The 18930-nt window shown below is 37.4% G+C and overlaps 2 protein-coding genes across 3 annotated transcripts; one reads left to right on the top strand and one right to left on the bottom strand.

Annotated features, from left to right (window-relative positions):
* Nucleotides 1–1025: 1025 nt before the first annotated feature.
* On the bottom strand, nt 1026–9677 carry LOC135642778 (switch 2-like). Its single transcript, XM_065159197.1, has 8 exons — nt 9217–9677; nt 7727–7833; nt 6093–7011; nt 5768–6015; nt 3265–3391; nt 2917–3192; nt 2569–2818; nt 1026–1573 (listed from the first exon to the last, which is right to left on the bottom strand). The coding sequence occupies exons 1-8, from the start codon at nt 9622–9624 to the stop codon at nt 1236–1238; spliced, it is 2673 nt and encodes an 890-aa protein (XP_065015269.1). The 5' UTR covers nt 9625–9677; the 3' UTR covers nt 1026–1235.
* A 2079-nt stretch (nt 9678–11756) lies between these two features.
* LOC135642001 (putative E3 ubiquitin-protein ligase RING1b) lies at nt 11757–18912 on the top strand. 2 transcript variants are annotated; one of them, XM_065157742.1, is made up of 10 exons: nt 11757–12222; nt 12334–12409; nt 14887–14945; nt 16729–16810; nt 16947–17067; nt 17186–17227; nt 17315–17857; nt 17953–18060; nt 18160–18360; nt 18455–18912. In XM_065157742.1, exons 1-10 carry the CDS (start codon nt 12000–12002, stop codon nt 18512–18514), a joined length of 1515 nt encoding a protein of 504 aa, XP_065013814.1. In that variant the 5' UTR covers nt 11757–11999; the 3' UTR covers nt 18515–18912. The 2 variants fall into 2 exon arrangements, with proteins under 2 accessions (XP_065013814.1, XP_065013813.1); XM_065157741.1 differs by having other exon boundaries at nt 12331–12409.
* The last annotated feature ends 18 nt before the right edge of the window (nt 18913–18930 follow it).

Here is an 18930-nt window from a genome sequence, read left to right as displayed (position 1 = left end):
GTTGGTGGTGGAGAGAGGAGATTTTGATTCCGGAGTGGTTGGTGCATCATGCGTGCTTTTGGGAGATGGCTGGCTGGCTGGCTGGCTGGCTGGCTGCTGCTCCGTCGAGGCACTAAATGATGATGATGAAACTCCATTGCAACATCAATGACTAGGAAAAGCTATGTATGTTTTTTTGTCTCCGTGTTGGTTTAATCGAAGAATAGTTGATGTTGAGTATGTATCTTAATGCGTACGAATGAGATGTGTAAGGCTACAGAGAAGAAAGGAAATCGATAATAAGAGGAAGGAAGGAAAAGAAAAAACAAAGACGAAAGCAAAGCGACAGTAGAAAAAGAAAAAAAAAGGAAGCGTGAGAGAGAGAGATGAGAGCGTCTGACAGCCACGATAGAGAGAGGAGGAATAAAGATGACAACTGTGGGATTGGAGTCTTATCGCACAGGAAACAATGGCTCAGGTTGGGTCACTGAAAGCTAACAACATCAAAACAAAAGAACAGCAAGCACATCCCATCTTATCCGAGCACGGGAGACGTCACCCTCTCAAACGCCACAATACTGTATGAGTTACACATCTCTAAATAATATTCTTCAAGAAACTAATTTATGCTTTGGCCTCTCTCTAATTTAGTTTAGACAGTCACATTCTACCTGTTCTATTTGGCCTAAACAATAGATGGGGATGATGTTGTTTTACTAAGACTTAAATGTAGGTTTGTCAGTTGACTGGTGGAGTTTTGAACACTTGTATTATTACTAATTAAAGTCCATAAGTGCACCGTCGAAAGACTAAGAAATAAATGAAAATACGATCATGCCAAAGAACCTGAAGAAATCTAATGATGTAGAATTAGACAAACAATGCAAGAACCTAACCAGCTTATAAAAAGGAATCCTGATCCTTTTTGTGTACAATAAGGGAGGGTGGGCAAATGAATGTTGTGATCATCAATGATTAAAGAAAAATCGGAATACTAGCACAAAGAAAATGATAAGAATACAATACCAAAGGGGGAATTAAGAACCTAAACCAACAAATAAAACATAGTTTATTTATGTACAGGCAGGAGCAGAAGCATCTTTATTTAATTACAGCTCATAACCATACAGTATATGGTTTATCGAATATCTTCTCTTGTCCATCACGCTTTTGCTGTTTTCCTTCTAGTTCCCTAGGATTCTCAGTTTCTAGGAGGGCAATACAAAGAATAGGTCCAAGACACGGATCTAAATTCTCTATTTGTCTTTGGGTAGCCTCATAGGTCCTATCATCTGCTTCTTTTTCTCCTTGTAATTCTGTAGCACTTCAATCCTCTGTGAAGGTGATGCCGAGAGTAACCACTTGCTAAATTCTAGCTCTGCCATGCCCATGTTGTGGGCGATGCTTCTGAATTCATTCCTCTTCCGCTGTTCAGAAGAAAGTCTACCCATATTATAGATTCTTTCCAAGCTATTGCCTCGTGTCTTTGATAAAGTCTTCCCGGTAAAGTTTTCATGTGTACCTGCTTCTTTCTGTCCCAAATTTCCAGGCCCCATGTTGACAACATTCTCATTACGGTGAGCATATACGATACCTGAAAAGAGGGGAGTGAAGTTCACTCGACATTCATTTCTAACACTAGTCATACACTGAAGTTGAATTTGATAAAGAAACAGTGAATGCCAATAGGTCCCAACAAGCTTTTGCATAAGAACAGAAGTGATCGATAGTGTGGAATAGACAGTATGATAACTTGTGACTAGAATATGCAAGTTTTCAAGATTCACTTCTAACTGTACTTCAAAATATTTTCACAATAAATCAACTTCAACAACCATGAAACTATAAATCATTTAGATGACACAATGGCTTGCTTTCCTAAAGAAAGCCAGAGAAATCTACAATGCATGATGATAGTAATATGTACTCACATTTTTTCTTCCTAAATTAGTCTAGTTCATTGCAAGGGAAACCGAATAGACAAGAAAATGACTCTCATTTTTAGTCCTACAAAACACAAGACATACACTGAGTTCTCATACATAAAAGCAAATGGACATGAAGCCCTTAGGGGTCTTGGAAAAAGTTGTATATGATCAACCATTGAGCACAAATATGACAGGCTACAGGGGTAGCTTGTGCACCGAGCGAATGCTCAAAAGTAACAAGTCTAGAGAAGTATGGGATTTAGGATTCTATGTTTCCTCTTGAACTCCTAAGGGACTCGCCACCAATGTCAACTGCCAAGTCTTAAGGTGCTCATGTCCCTCAGACAGGTAACTGACTCGAGAACCTCATTTAACCTCAAAAGACACATAATGGCAAGCCTAATATTATCTTACTATATCTGCATAGAGAACTGTTGGACTTTCATAATGTAAATAACAATAGATGTGCCTCAGAAACAAGGCCAATATATATAAAGAAGAAATTATTTACAAGGTGCATGTGCATAAATCATGGCACAATAGCATGTGCATAATTAGGTAGTGAAGAGTTCAATGGAAGAAATTGAAAATATGCTATAAGTTTTCTTTTTCTTTTCAGGCTGCATGATCAGGAATAATTGGTAATTGTATATAACCTTACCTAGCTCCTGAAGCTTCTTTTCATCTTCAAAAATTGCCGCCTCATTAGATTTACCATGAAATGATATTTCACTTGCTTCCATAGGAGTAATATAATTTTCACTTTCTGGATTAAGTGGATTCATCTGAGTAGATAAATACTTTCCTTTCTTCTCGTGCATTTCAATTATCTCACTTGTGAAAAGCTTGTCAGATAGGTCACGGAAAAGGTTGCAGATTCCAAATAGCTCACCCTGAAATTCCTTGCAATCCTGTAAGATGGAGGACATATGGCGATAAACCAAATTTTGATCAAATATTAATACTGAATCTGGAAAGAAAAAAAGTGAGATCATCTCAAAATCAATACCTGGACACCTTGGAAATAACGTTTTTCCATTTTTCCAGAAACAGCAATATTCGAAAGCTGCTGTTTATAAATTTGCCGAGAATAAACAAGTTCCTCAAGAGAACCAGCAGCAAGAAGACGAAAAACTATAACATGTCGTTTCTGCCCATAACGAAATGATCTGTCCTGGGCCTGCAAGTCTTGTGCAGGATTCCAGTTTGGATCAAAAATTACAACCCGATTAGCACTGACCAGATTCAGACCCAAACCGCCAGCACGAGTGGATATCAGGAATACCTATGTGAGGAAGGAAATATAAATATAAGTTGAAAGTGCACGTTTACTTGAACTATTTTATTTAAGAATTACCTGTTTACTTGGACTTTTGTTGAAGTCATCAACAAGTGATTGACGTATGCTCATTGGAGTTGAACCATCAAGCCTGGAAAAGCAGTAGCCTTTCCTTATAAGAAACTTCTCCAGTATGTCCAGCATCCTGCTTTCAGTAAAAACATCAGGTGCAGAGTATCCCAGAATCACAACAGAAAATCCAGAATGCTGATGATATGGAATTCAAGAAAAGAACAAAGTTTACAAACATAAAATATGAAAATTACAAATATAAAACTGTGAATGATTTTATTCAGTATCGATGTAGACCAGTTGTTGAATTAACTAGAGAGCCTGAGATTGTGACAAATGTATGCAGCCACTCAACGATATTGAAAGCTAAAATGCCTGAGCAGGTTAGTCTTTAAAGTGTTCTGTTTTTCCCACCTTAATCACAACCCCTTTAACTCTCCAAAAGTTAAGTATGATAACACCAGATAGTTCTGATCGTGGCAACCGTGAATTTGTTTATGGGGTGAAGAACTTGGAGCATTAGATAAATGAAACAGTGAGTCAAAAAATTGTCAACCATCCTTTAGTTCCCTTGATGGTTTTAAACAATGGATTTGGATAAGAGTTGTCTGAACCATGAGACTCCTGCCAATGAGGATTACCGAAAATTAATATATGCAATTTTACTCCTATGAGCAGAGAGGCTAGCTATTTCCATAACTAGAATCCTTGTTATGTAGGTCATAAAGGACAGTGTTGCCATTTAGTTTCAACTTTTTTTTCCAGTTTGCAAATTGACCGATTAATCAAATTGACATGTTACCACCATATATTACTGTACCAATTGCCAAATAAACAAAGAGGATGATTGGTGCATGTCAAACGAAAAGGCCATATCATTGGATTCAGCGTGAATTTGCATTCAAATACAAAGATAAAAAAAATATGGACTGTTGGAAATTGCAAATATATGACTATCATAATTAACAAAAATTTAGTTTAAACATTTTATGTCAAGCATTTTATACTAACATCCAATTAAGGATCTCTCAGCTGCCAATGCTTCTGAGCATTTGTGTTTTGCTTTTTAATGTGACTCAACAATGAAGAAAAATCAATTAAACCAATATCTACCATTCTTTTTGGAGAACATAGCATATTTTGGTAGACATTTTAGAAATTCCTTAAACATCAAAAATCCTTCTCAAATCTTAGCAAGGGTTGTTTTCTAATGAGCTGATTTTGTAATCAATCAAGTACCACTAAATGATTCCAGGTAAGTGTGGCTACCAGATTCTTGAATTTAAAGTAATTTCTATATTTTCCTAGGTCATGATATTATGAAGCTAAAAAAGAAATATGAGTGAACATGTCAATTTGGTATCTGCATACTACAAATGCTAAAAATAAAGTCTTCAATAAAAAAAAAGATTTATGATGGTTATCTTCACCAAATCATGACTATAAGTTTCTTCCAGACTTATTAGATTGTGATTATTGTATTTTTTTCTCCCTTGGGTCCTGAATCAATCAGAAAGTTTATCTGTTGGATTTAGGGAAAACCAGAACTCTATTCGACATGGAGCATGCTATTCGAACTATTTTTTAAAATCCCTTTTGCATATATTTCAGTTTCAGGAAACAATTCTCTCAAAATAGAACTTAATTTTGCAAGTTTGAGAAGATCTAAATATACAATGATGTGCATATTTAAGAAATGTTGAGGAAAAGTAGTAGTAAAAATGTCTTTGTTTTACTTGAGCTCAAAATTCTTAAAGCTGTTGATAAGTTGATACCATACATTAATTGTCACTGAACAGCACAAATGGTTTATCACACTTAAAAAATTATCTATTATCTATTCATAACACAAGGAACCAAATGGTTCATCCACAAATCCAAACAAGGCATGTCAATACCTTTTTGGTACAGTGTTGTGTGTTGTATTGACATGGCATAGTACAGTTTGGCATGTCATGTGACAACTCATACCAACTAGCACAACTGAAATGTTGTCCAATTTTATCCTAGTGACATTTCACCATTTTTCAACTTTTAGTTAATATGATTAGATATTTTCTATCTAATTGAAAAATTGCCCAAATTTCCACAACTATTGAAAATAAATATGTAAGAAAGAATTTTCACTCATAGCTTCACATATATCTGCAAAAATATTCATCTAAAAAGAATTTTGGTAATCTTTTTAATCCTACAACTACAAGTGCCTAATTTTTACCACTCTCCACACAAAAATGTTATAATGATGAAAAGAACACATTTGTGATGCCAAGGAACCTCTATCGGCCTGTATCAGATACAGGAGAATTGGATTCTCACCCTACATGTCCTTAGTCTTAATCTTGCATTAATGCTCAAGAAAAAATATCAAATTTGTACCACACACACTCTTGCATTTTCTTTCATCGTTACACTATGTCTGTTCACTGAGCAAAATGGGCAAGCAGTAAGAACTTAAAATGTCAAGGATCATATTAAATGACCAAACCATTTTTTATTGGAATGTCACCTGACAGAGTAGCTGAAAAGAAGAATCTTGTCACCGCCTGTAGTCCATGACAATAATAGCTTCTCCAATGCCCGCATTTTTCCACAATGTTCAACATCACTAAGCCCCATGAAACTTTCAGTTTGAGCATTGCCACCGATCAAGTCAACATCGGCACCAAGAACAGCAGATACTAGCTCAGCATCCTTCTTTTGCTTCTCGAGATCATCCTTTGGATTGGGCTTTATCAGCTCCAAATGATTGCTTATCTGTAAGACTCACATTTAACATTCTAACACACATTAAGAAGAACATTTAGCATGAAAATATTGTATGCTCGAAGTACCTGCTGAAGCTTGATAAGGCAAGGAAGAACTAGGCAGAAGGGGCATGATTCACAGCCTTCAGGATTGTCCCTGTGCAAATACGTCCATATGATACCATTTGGAACTATCTTCTTGCAACACTCAACCTGAGCTAAAGGGCTGCCACAGCTACAAAGAAGATCCTTATTTATTAGACATTGGACATCAGGCTGTTCCAACATCCTCTTGTAAACTCGCTTTTGCAACTCACTCATTCCACAAAAGACAACATTATCTTCTTTCCCTAACATAAGATGTCCTATAGTCTCTTCCTTGGTCCTTCTTAACAAGTACTTCTGCAAAACTGCAACAAGATGTTGTTTCCGCTCATCGGCAATTTGGACATATCTTTCTGGCGCACTTAACCTCTGACCATGTTTCAAAGGTTCATCATAGAAATCCCGAAAATGTTCCCAAGTCCCTAAGGACCCAGGGGCAACCCAATCAAACAGATTAAAAAGCTCCAATATCCTGTTCTGCATAATAGTTCCAGTGAGACCAAATCTTTTTCTGGTTTTTATTCCTAAACATGCTTTATATAACCGTGATTTTTCATTCTTCAAGCGATGTGCTTCATCAACAATTACAATTTCCCATGGAATTTCACATAAAATTTTATCGTGAACCCTGAAAGTGTCAAAGCTAGTAATAAGTATCTCTATACCATGAGATTCGAGTTTCTCAATAATCAAAGCACGATTTGGTCCATGATAAACAACAACCCTAAAGTCTCCCCATTCAGAAAACTCATTTTCCCAGTTGTGAATAACTGAAGTTGGACAGATGATCAGCGTGGGGCCCTTCTTAATGACATGTTCCATCTCATGAACTCCATGTTCACCATCTTTTCCAATAACAGCAGCAAGAAAAGCTATGGTCTGGATGGTTTTCCCAAGCCCCCTAGTTTAAGATGAAATAGAATGTTCAGCACAGACATGAGAAAAAGCACATATGATAGTAATTTGGAAGACTATTTAAGAACCATGATAAGTTGGGAAGGAGTAAAAGAGGAGATATATGAAATAAAACAGACTTTAAAAATATTTATATGAGATATAATCAATTCAATATAATAATAATTCAGCTAAGGTATATATAAAAGCACAAATGAAAGTGAATTTTGTTCCATTCTACATCTCTAGATTCAAGAGGCTAACTACTTGGTTGCATTTTACAATCCAGCTAAAAACGTTTTGATGACCACTTCAAAATTTCAAGAGGGCTGTGATTTAGAAAATTATGGGGAAAAATAGATAATTAGTTACTACAATTGCTAATCATTTTTCCTACATTTTTACAAGTACCATCATATTGGTCATTCTTTAAAGCACATGCCAAAATTTTTGCATAATATGGAACGGTATACAACCGTTACTGATGCCTAGCATGTCTTTTATATGTTTCCTTCATAAATCTATCAAGACCAATTGTCAATAGCATGTAGCAATGTACTACCCAATACAATATAATCAACATGATAGTGGTAATGATATGCAAGAAATTGCAAATTTATTAAAACAAAATAGGGTATTACAATAACTTCTCAAAGAAACTCTACCTATGCAGAAGGAAATAACAAAAACAAGATTTCTAGAAACCAAAGAAGAATGATTACATGTCATCTCCAAGTACACCACCATGGTTGTTCTTGTACAAATTGTATAAAAATCTAACACCATCACTTTGATGCTCAAGAAGCCTTGAATTAATCGATGCAGGAACCTGCAACAATGCAACAACGTGTTAGGACTTGTAACAAATGGTCCTGCCTATATGTATATAATTTTTCTTATGAAATTGCATCTACAAGTTACAGTCAATAAAGATTAAGACTCTCAAATCGACTTGAGAAACATGTCACGGTTACAAACAAGGCATCTACTGTGGAGTTAAAGGCAGGTTTAGAGGCTCCTTATCAAGTACATGAATATGTTCCACAAAACCATGCAACATAAATGTTAAGGTAAAGAAAGGAATATACCAACTTGTCTTGGCTGATAAGCAAAACAACATCATATAATTCAGTTAAGTGGGTAGAGTGTTCCGATTTTTTTCTTTTTGTAACAACACACAAACATAGAGAAGTTTAGTTTTTAAATTCAAGAATCACATATTGAATTATTGAATAATTCAACATTCATAAAAAAAAATCCAGCTAAAGCACCAACCAAGAAGGATCGCTAAGAATTTGAAAATTACCAGAAAGCTCACTAAGTATGAAAGGCAGACAGTTTAAAAAATATTACAAAGTGTATTGGAGGATGCGTGCATTTATATGTGTTGGATTGGAAGGAAAACCATGCGAAGTGAATGTCATCAAAGTTGCAGTTGTACTTGACCATCCCTCTATGAGCGACAGGTAAGATACACACACGTAGTTATTGTGGATCTAACGACGAGTAAGAAAGATAAACTTTAACATGTACGTATATAGTGCAAACAACAAAGCAACTTACGGAAGCAACAAAATTTCATGCCTTCCTCAAGAGAGTAGCAAGAGTTCCCACTGATGGTTCATAAAAGTGGAACAAATCTATGAACAGAACTAGAAATGTCGAAACAAAGAGCTTATGATAGTCAGCTTAACAAAAAGGCTAACCATTTGTGACTATGTTATACATGTTCAAAAGTATTTTTTTTTTACTAAAATGTCGCCCTTTTCGAGACTCCACAAATCAGAATCATCAATCTCTTCTGCCTCAAATGGGAATGACATGAAGCTCGCACAGCTGTTCACCAAGAATATTAGCAATGAGGACTAAGCATCCAAAAGCAGTTATTAACCAACGCCTACATGAAAACCTACAGGAAATAGAGACTTCAAACAAACATGGAAAGAGTTATAATGGACTCCAGGATGATGCACGATGCAGTCTAAGAAAAATCTTCCTGCAAAGTTGCTTGCATTGATCTGAAAAATGAGGTTTCTATCGAGCTAAAATTAGTTCAAATGACAAGAAAGCATTAAATTAAAACGAAATCCTCCAGAAATCAAAGACAATGTCGAAAGGCACCACACGCTGCCGCTTGTCTGTATATTCAACATTCAGAATTCATTGCAAAACCGATCCATTCCACCTCTTAAAGAAGCAAAGAGAAAAATACCTGAACAACAGGCGTTTCTCCGGGAGAAGAAAGAACCAAGGGCTCGTAGGGCCCTCGAGCCTCAAAAGCGACCGACTGGGGAAGGAACGCGTCACTGTTGAAGCGAGCAGTAGCTGCGACACCTCTACCCTCCTCCTCCTCCTCCTCCTCCTCATCCACATCTTTGTCCTCTTCTACTCGTCGTATTCTTGCGAGGTCGGGCTCACGGAATAGGAGGCCATCGGAGAGGGACTGGGGGTCGAGGCGTTGGAGCTGCTGCGACAGGGACGATTTGGGCGGCTTCCTCGAAAGAGGGAATTGTGTATAGGAGGACGAGGCGTGGGAGGCGCCAGCGGCGGTAGTGGTGGAGGAAGAGGCGGAGAAGTTGGAGCAGGGGCGGAGGGTTTCCTTCAAGCGATTAAACGACATGGTAGTCTTGCAAGGGCGGTTTCTTCTGCCATTTATCGTGCGTGTACACACAGAAACACACTCGTTGCATACCGCCCTTTTCTTATTTATATATAATGTCAAATAAAATATATCGTGGCATTTTCGGATGAGTGATTTATCTTAATTTTTATTTTTATTAGGAAAAATACCATCTTATCATAAATCCGAATAATATCTACTCGCGAAGATTGATCCAACATCATGTAAATGTGTTACAGACTTTGCATACAAAACTATTGTTTCCTTAGTGTGACCCCGTCTAAGAAGGTTAAGCGGATCGCTTAGGTTTTCTTGAGTGTGATTCGTCCGGTAAAAAAAGTTTAGAATTGTTTGGTGATGCTTCGCGTTGCCTCGAGGTATTCTTTAGACTTATCGGGGGGGGTACTGTAGAAAATAAAAAAGATTTAGCACAGCCAATGAGAGTTTTGGTTGAGTCCTCCCTTCCATTTGGTTTCGGGAGCTAGTTTTTATACCTGATTTCGATGGAGGGTGATCGGTTGCTCATCCCCCTCTTTAGCTTCTTATACTTGTCAATGATTTATTTGTGTCGATGATTTAATGAACATGTTTTCCTGTTACGTTCTAGAAGGATGATTGGAGGCACACCGCCTGTCAAAGTAGAGTCATATTTGAAACGCATAGGTTATGAGGATTGACGTCAGGTGTATGAAGAATTGGACTATGTTGTTAAGAATTAATGTTCCATACGATTAAACATACCATCTCTTCTGAAATTATGGTTGTGAACGATAGATCTCTGATGATCGAGAAAAAAAATTAAGAGGACGAGTTTGGTTACCGTGTAGTGATGGTCGACTTATGCAGCTTCTTCGGAGTTTGTGTTTCGATTGGACGACCACGTGCAGGAACGATATGAGCTCTTATAAAAAATTAATATTATAATATTTTTTTTTTCTATTACTGATTAAAAAATATTATAATTTGATCGATTCGATCGATCCATAAGAGGTTAAAGAAAAAAGAATGTTGTTCGAGACTATTAAAAATGGGAGGCGTTGGTTAGAATAAAAAAAGCTAAAAACAATATTTTTCTTTGGGAAGTCATCATTTTTAAATATACTTTTCTTATATATTTTATCTAGTCCTATCTAGTAATAGTATATAAAATAAATTAAGAGCATGCAAAGCAGATGAGACTTAATTGGTTTTTCTTGGTAACCTGCATGAATCAACCAAGTTAAATTAATTGGATTTTAGTTTTGTAATATAATTAAGGTCACATCAATATTCTTAACTTAAATATTTCTTTTTATTTTTTTTAATATAATCGACATCCCAGACTTAGAAAATGGTATGAATAGATTATTCAACGTTTGAGAGGTTGTTTCAACCTCACTCACTTAATTACCAAAGATCAAATTAACGATAACATTTTGCAAAATTTATACATATATATATATAATTAATTATAATAACATGAGAAATGTTGACAAGAAATGTATATTTGAATGCCTAATAGTTAGTTAGTGAGTCCAACGTTTTTTTTTTCTTTGAGATTCGGGATTGGTGATTCTTGTATTTATATTTATTGTTTTGTTAGGATATAAAAAATGTGCATGGCTAATCAAAAGACCAATAGATTTAATACAGTATTATTCTTAAGAGTATTATTCAAACTCAATTGGCAGAACCAAACGAAGACGAAAGACGAATTAATTAGGTCAAACAAAAGCAATATAGAATACAAAAAGCAATATCTCACACAATTATAAAGTATTTATTATATGCAATAATAGAGTAGAAAATTAAGAAGATGTGTGTGATCATTTTCATACGCTTTTGTTATATTTGTAGGTAGAAAAAAAAAATCATTTAATTAAATTATCAAAATATTAAATTGGTCAAATTTGACCGGATTAGATCAAATCACCAGTCATTATTTTATTTTCAATGAGAACCTCATCAAAACTTGCAACCCATCGTTCGATTAAAATTAAATATGCGTGGTGGTAATAGCAAGTCTTCGTGGGCCCATGTTATACCCCAATCACAGGGAAGGTAATGACGGGTGAGATATTTGCGGGTAAAAAGATGTTTCTCCCACTAATAAAAAGAAAAGAAAACGAAAAAGAGGGTGTGGAGATGATCGATCGATCGATCAGCCCCGGTCGGTCGGACCGCGAGCAAACGCTGCGTCTCGCTCTCTCGCTCCCTTTTCCTCCTCCTCCTCCTCTAAAGAAAGAAGAGCCACAGCTCGCCCTCTCCTCCTCCTCCTCCTCCTCCCTCTCTCTCTCTCTCTCTCTCTCTCTCTCTCTCTCTCTCTCTTCGTCTTACACCTCAAGCCTCTCGTCTCTTCTCCGGGGACAAGCGAAAAAGGAAAATAATAAGAGTAAATGCCTGCCCAAAAGCGCCCGCTTCCTCCTCCTACTCCTCCACCGGATCACCAACTCCCCCCCTCCGATGAGTCTCCGCCTGCTGACCCACCCCCGCCTCCCTCGTCTCTGCCGACACCGGCCGTTCAGCATGAGCAGGAGCAGGGGCGGGAGGAGGATGGTGGCGATGGCGGCGAAGGGGACGCGGAGAAAGAGCCGCCAGAGGTCCCTCAAGAACAGGATGGTATGGCCTCCCGGCGAGGCTCTCTCTCTATCTCTCTCTCGTTCCTCCTACTGAGTCTCGATCTCACTGCCATCTGCCGCTGGTTGTGCTTGATCTTTTTGTTCACAGCAGATTCTGATGGCCGAAATGCTGGCGGCCAATCGTCCGATGAAGAAGACGAGGACGACGATGAAGCCGTGAAACTAGAGTACGTCGCCCTTCCCACCTTCTTTCCTTCTCTGTCTCTCTATCCCTGTCTCTCGCCCACCACGACAGAGTCTCTCAGTTTTGTGTCTGGATTTGCGACTGCCTCTGCACGGCGTTGGATTTCTTGTTTGCTACGATGCTCTGTCAGATGCAGGGAGTCGTCTTTCGTGTCTCATGCACGCGGGTAATATGTGCATTTGGCAGATCGGGTGTCTTGCGTACCCTCGTCCGTCCTCCTGATGGGTGGGTCTTCTTGGTGGTGAGTTGGATGAGCTTCTCCGCCGCCGCCTTCCTTCACGTATGCATGACTGCTTATGTCTGCGATCAGGTTGAGGTGGCGGCAGACGCTACTAATAAGTCATAGGCCATGGAAGAAGCTTATTGAGAAGATGAAATGATAAAATCAACCTTCGAACAGCAACTTTATACATGCCATGTTTGTCATGATTACTATTGCTTGCATGCTTGTTGCTTCTGTGCCGGTGATCCTGATCCTTTTAAGTCTTGTTGTGCTTCCACTAAGGTTTTGGAGGTCATGTTTGGCTTCATTTTCCCATGTGGCCAATTTCTAATCTAGTCATCTGTTAAATCTTCTGGCTACTTGATTATTTTTTAATGTTTTCTTTTAAGTATATATTACCAACCTTTGTTGTTGCCCAGTGGTTTTTTCTATAAAGTTTCTTAAAGGTGGTACCTTAATAGGTTAGACCTTCTAGTATAATTTTTTTATTTTCCAATCCAGGGATTTTCTCTGCTCTTTTGTTCCCTGTAGTTTCAGTGATAACACTCAACATCATTTATGGTGCTATGATCTAGCTCAAGTGTCTTAGATTAAGTTTTATAAAACAATTCTGGGAGTTCTGATTCGTTTCCATCGATGTCTTGTATGGTAGGGCTTTGAATGTCAGCAAATTGCTCTCATCCTTACATTCAAAACTAAAGGATTCCAGTTAATCGCACTCTAGCTTGTTCCTTCTAAGCATATCTTGTACTTTTTCCACCTATGCATTTGCAGCATGCCAAAATCTTGCCACAAATACTTTCTCAAATGTTCTGCATTGTCTTTTTAGGTGCGACATGTTGTTTTCTTGGTGTTGACAAACCTCTCATGTATTCTGCTATTATAGCTGGAAGATGATTAAAAAGTTTGTTATGTTCTAAAACTAAAAAACCTGTTGTGTTCTTAAAAGCTAAAAAATGGGTACTATTCCCAGCAGTTAAGGATAATGTAAAATAAACATGTGTGGAATGGGTCATTACCTACTAAATATGATATTTTAGGATTCAAAATAGTGGTATCTCAAGTTCTTAACTATACGTAGGCATTGCATACTTGCTAGCATCCTTTGTTTGGGTTTTTCAAAGTATCAAGGCCCTTCTCCAATAATTCATCACTTTCTGTGCTGTTATGTATATCATGTGATTCTCCTTCAACCCTTTTCTGAAGTTCATTATTTAGATTCTATCTGATAAGAGCTAGGAAGTTCCCTGTGATAAGAGGTGCTACTTTTAGCTGATCTATGAAGTGAAACTAAGCTTTTAGTATTTGTCATAAATCATTATGCTTATGGTTGCCACTTAATGCACATCGTTCTGTGCAAATCCCTCAGTTGCTTCTTTCTTAATCCACAACCAAATTGTTACTTGCATTTGAGAGTGTCAATTGTTCTCTTGAAGTTGAAGAATCATTAATGTTCTTGCCTTTTGTCTTTATGGAGAAAGAACAGCCTTGTTTTTTGTACATCTTTTTCTATTTGTTCCTCCAGTTATACTGAAAATTTTCATTAATCTGCCAAAGCCTTCTTCATGTATTCACAGTAAATTTTTGTTCTTTGTTCATGAACCATATGCAGATAAATTTCCTTTCATGAGTAGGCCTTAATTTATTTGATTTCTTTAGGCAGGTAACTTACCTTGATATTCTGTCTATGGAGCCTGCATAGGTCTTATTATACCATGTGGTTGCTCTTTGCCAGTGTGGCTTTAGTTTGGCATGAATAGTGAACGAAACCTTCACCTACTGTTTCCTTATTTGGTATGGACAGTGAATAATTATCCTATCTGTATCAAGTTTATTCATGCTTAAATCTTTTTTCGTGCTCTACTTGATGAGCGACTATTGTCCTGCATAAATTGATAGAAGCTGCTGCTAGAGACTGCTAATGCATGAACAATTTAATATTCTACTCGCCTGTGCAACTGTATAATCATTGAGCAAATACTTAATGGTTGTTCTCACATGTGACCCACAATATGTTTGAGATAGCTGTGTAGATAAATTTTTCTTCACCTTAATACTTTATTGTGGTTGCAAGAACTATGCTTGTATGCAGTGGCCTTATTTTATTTACAAACTTTATGGTTCTGCACACCTAAAATCTCATCTTACTCTGGCTCATTCTTCACATTTTTTCAAATAATAAAATTAGCATAGTGCATACTACACAGAACTGATATTGATTTTTTGCTGGTTCACAGATTTGTCCCCGTGAAGCTGGCGGACATTCGAAAAGAAGTGCAATGCCCTATATGCTTGGGTACAAACATTTAAGACCTCTCCGAACACATTTGAACATATGCCCATCCCCATAAATTGATTACTGATAAACTTATTTAGATTTATTCTGGTTGCTATCTGTATTATGCCGTGTAATTTTTTGTTCATATTTATCCTAAACGATGTTAATTTAAGACCATCATATTCAGTTTAATTTATCATACTGTAGTTGGACGAGTGCATGGTTTACAATTGTACCCACAAATCTGAAACACAGGATTATTTAGGTCAATGGATCCAGGGTCCTAGGAATATCAGTATAACTTGGTTCGGTTAATTGTTGGTCGCATCAGCCACGAGTTGGTCGACCAAACCAATCCTGAAGATGCTGACCATTCTGAACTAATCCTAGCCTGTGGAGTCAAGTGTGAATCTTTGCTGTACTAAGAAGACAAAAAGCATTAGTCAGGGTAAGATGAAAATTGGAAGAATTGCAAAATAAGGCAGAATAATATTAGCATTTATGTTATATTCATAGGCTGGACAAAGACATCTTCCATTCATGTTTTATTGGCTTTGTAACACTCTTTAGTCTAAAATATTTTTTGGTTTATATTATTTATTATTTTGTGGATTTCTGAATATTTTAATTTTTGTCCAAAACACAGATTACCTAATCAGATTCAAATAATCTTTATTTATAACAGAACCTGTATTCAACTATTGATCTTTAATCATCCAAACCTTGGTTTAATATGCATGTTTGACCCCTTCTAAGATGATGCATGTAAAAGTTTTCCTAGTGTGTCAATAAGGTCTACTGTCTTTCACTTTTTTTTACTTAGAGTTGTTACATAATAAATGCAGTATGAGAAAGCATGACTTCTTGACTTTTGATCTCTTATATCTCTAATAATTTTCTTCACATAGTTATGCTTGTCTTTCTGCCCGTCAGCAGATCTTGTGCTTTACTGTAGCTAATTTTTTTTGTTAAATGCATAGAGCATCTGTTTTTTACTGTATGATCTATTTTTCTTTGACAAAATAAGTCAATGCTAAAATTTAAGCTAGCTACAGTTTCCGATAGGTGTAGATGATCTCTATTTTGAGTCTGTTGCTGGTTGATTCTTTTTTGTTTTGTGCTTTCAGTGGATTCACTTACCTATATCCACACTTCATGACTAATATAATTGTGAAATTTGTGGAAGTTCCACGTCCTCTCCTTTGTGTGTGTATATTATGGAGTTAATAACTACTCTTATTGCAAGCAGGTACCCAGAAATTGATGTATAAGCCCAGTCAGGATGTATACAAATTCATTTGTCTCTTCCCCAAATATTTTCTTTTACCACACTATCATATCAGATATTTTTGTTGTATATTTCAGAATCTGCTTGTAAGATATCAGAGTCAAAGTGCTTTCTTACCATTGAATGTTTCTGTGGAGCAATTAGATGTGCTTGAACTGACTGCTTCACAAGTGGGTTGATTGCAACTGAATTACTGTTTTGAGTCAGCAATAAGTGTCTGATGGTGGCAGGCAAAGAACTAGGCCATGAAATCTATTTTATATCGAAAAAGTGTGCAGAGGATCTACAGGCCAAGGGACAGTCTTATTTCAAGTTATTCTGTAGCTTGATGCTTATGATGGAACTATTCCTTTTTCAGTCTTTTTCTGGCATCATTTGTGCCTAAGCAGCAATCTGTAAACTACAATGTTCTTGTCACTGTCCAGCCCATATACCTCATAGCCTTTGAAGCATTCGTATTTCTATGTGCTACCAGTTATTCTGAAACAAAATTTCATGATAACTTCATGCCAGGGATAATTCGGAAGACAAGGACAGTAATGGAATGCCTGCATCGCTTTTGCCGGGAATGTATTGACAAATCAATGAGACTTGGGTATGTTGCAGAAGTGTTGTGCATATGCAAAATATTGTGCCTTCTTTTTAATGAGATTATTGAAAAGGAATAAATAAGTTAGTTTTACTTTATCCTACTGGCAAGAAAATTCATCCTCGTTCTAATTTTCCTGCAGAAATAATGAATGTCCTGCATGCCGTACTCATTGTGCCAGTCGGCGTTCTTTGAGAGATGATCCTAACTATGATGCTCTTATAGCAGCCCTATACCCGGATATTGATAAATACGAGGAAGAGGTATATCGGATTTGGTATTCCTGATGAACTTGCTAAATCTATTAATTCAATATTTTCTACTCATTTGTTCACTATTATTGTTGAGTCATCAGTTCCTAATTTTATTGTGTGGCTGCAGGAACTGGCTTTCCATGAAGAGGACAAATTCCGCAATAAGAAGGTAGCATCATCTAACTGAACAAGTATTATTGGTAGATCAATGTGTATAATTGATTGTTATTTTCCTCCAATCTCCTATCCAAAATAGATACAAGCATACATAGCTGAGACATTTCGACGACAATCGGAAGCTCTTGGTAGGAGAAGGTCTACATCTAAAGCTGCTACACCATTTGGAAGAAGATCACAAGGAAGTTACCGAAATCATCTGCGTGGGAGAGGTAGAAATATTGGTCGTGACATGGCAGTTGCAGGCTCTGATGATGATGAAGAAGAAGAAGCAAATGGTAATGATGGCACTAAAGATTCCTCTTCTGCTGATGAGCCCTCTCCTGACCGAAGACCAAAGAGATGCAAGAGATGGGGAGCACCACGATCTTCACCAGCTAGAACAGTGGGCAGTGTTGATGTTGGATCTGAGGAGAATGATGACTTTGAAGTCAACAAAGAGCCTCTTGGGACATCACCTCTGCGAGCAGGAAACAGAGATATGCTTGCTTGGGGTAAGAATGGCACGCGTAGTCAGACTAGACATGGTAATACTAGCGGTGCAAATGGAAGGTTGGTCAAAGGTGGGCGCATGGCCAAATTGGTGGACTACCTACGCAGTTTAGATGATGCTGATGATGAGGTACAGTAAGAGGATAGGGGAACCTTTTTCTTCTACTTACCTCATAATAACTTCTGTTCATACTTAGTGCTTTGTGATTTTTTCTACTTTTTCAGTTTGATGTACATTTGACCCTGGTTCCTCTGGATGATGGAAGTATGCCAAATTTGGAACAACCATATCTTAGCTGCCGGCCAACCTTGTCAATCGGACATCTTTGCCAAGTGAATACATTTGAGCTACAACTGCTTCTGAATTATGTTGCTTAGTGTTTGAAAATCTTAAGGTTCTGTTCCTTATTCGGAGTTTGTGGATGTATGCAGTTTATTGCTCTTCAGACATCTGTACAAGCTGAAGAGTTGGAGATATATGCAAGGAAGCCTCGGAGTGGCACTCTCGGGGGCGGGTCTTCCAGCTCGATGGATGATGCCCCTACTGTCCCTTGCATAGGCCTACAGATACTGGAGGGACATGAATCTCTTGCAACACTTATTGCTTCTTTCACTAGTGAACGAGGGGAGCTGGTGAGATTTCTCAACCAGTATATAGTTATTCACTTGATGTTCTTCTCTATAAGCTTAAGCTTTAAAGCGACAGGCATCCTTTTTTGGTCCCCAGGTGTTGGTGTACCGTCGAAAGGCACAGTACGGTGCTAGAGAAGTGCTCAACATCACTTAATATGATGTTTCCGCATGAGAACCCCAACATAAACCAGACACCTTTTTTTTTGTCTGTGCTCTATATGTATATGATATACATACAATACATATATATACATAAATCCAAATAAAAGGCTGGTTGAGCGATGGAACGATAGTGATTGAAATCACAGAGCACCATGTCTGGACAAGAAGGTCGGACCAAGATGCAGAGCGGAGAGAACTTCCATGCTAACTTCATCCAGCAGTGAAATTAAATTTTAATATCTCTTTAATTATGTCCCAACAAAGTAGGAAGTGACATGTCTTTGGTTTCTTTCAGTTTATACTTGTGTGTTTACTGTTGTTCACTTGAATCTAATTTCCCTTTCAGCTGCTCGTCATATAATCTATTGAAATGCGCTACCTCTCGGTTTATGACTTGTACTATCTTTC

This window comes from Musa acuminata, chromosome BXJ3-7, assembly GCF_036884655.1.
Source record: "Musa acuminata AAA Group cultivar baxijiao chromosome BXJ3-7, Cavendish_Baxijiao_AAA, whole genome shotgun sequence".
In the NCBI taxonomy this organism is placed as follows: Eukaryota; Viridiplantae; Streptophyta; class Magnoliopsida; order Zingiberales; family Musaceae; genus Musa; species Musa acuminata.
Note: the sequence above shows the minus strand (reverse complement) of the source record. Positions and strands in the feature narration are given on the sequence as shown.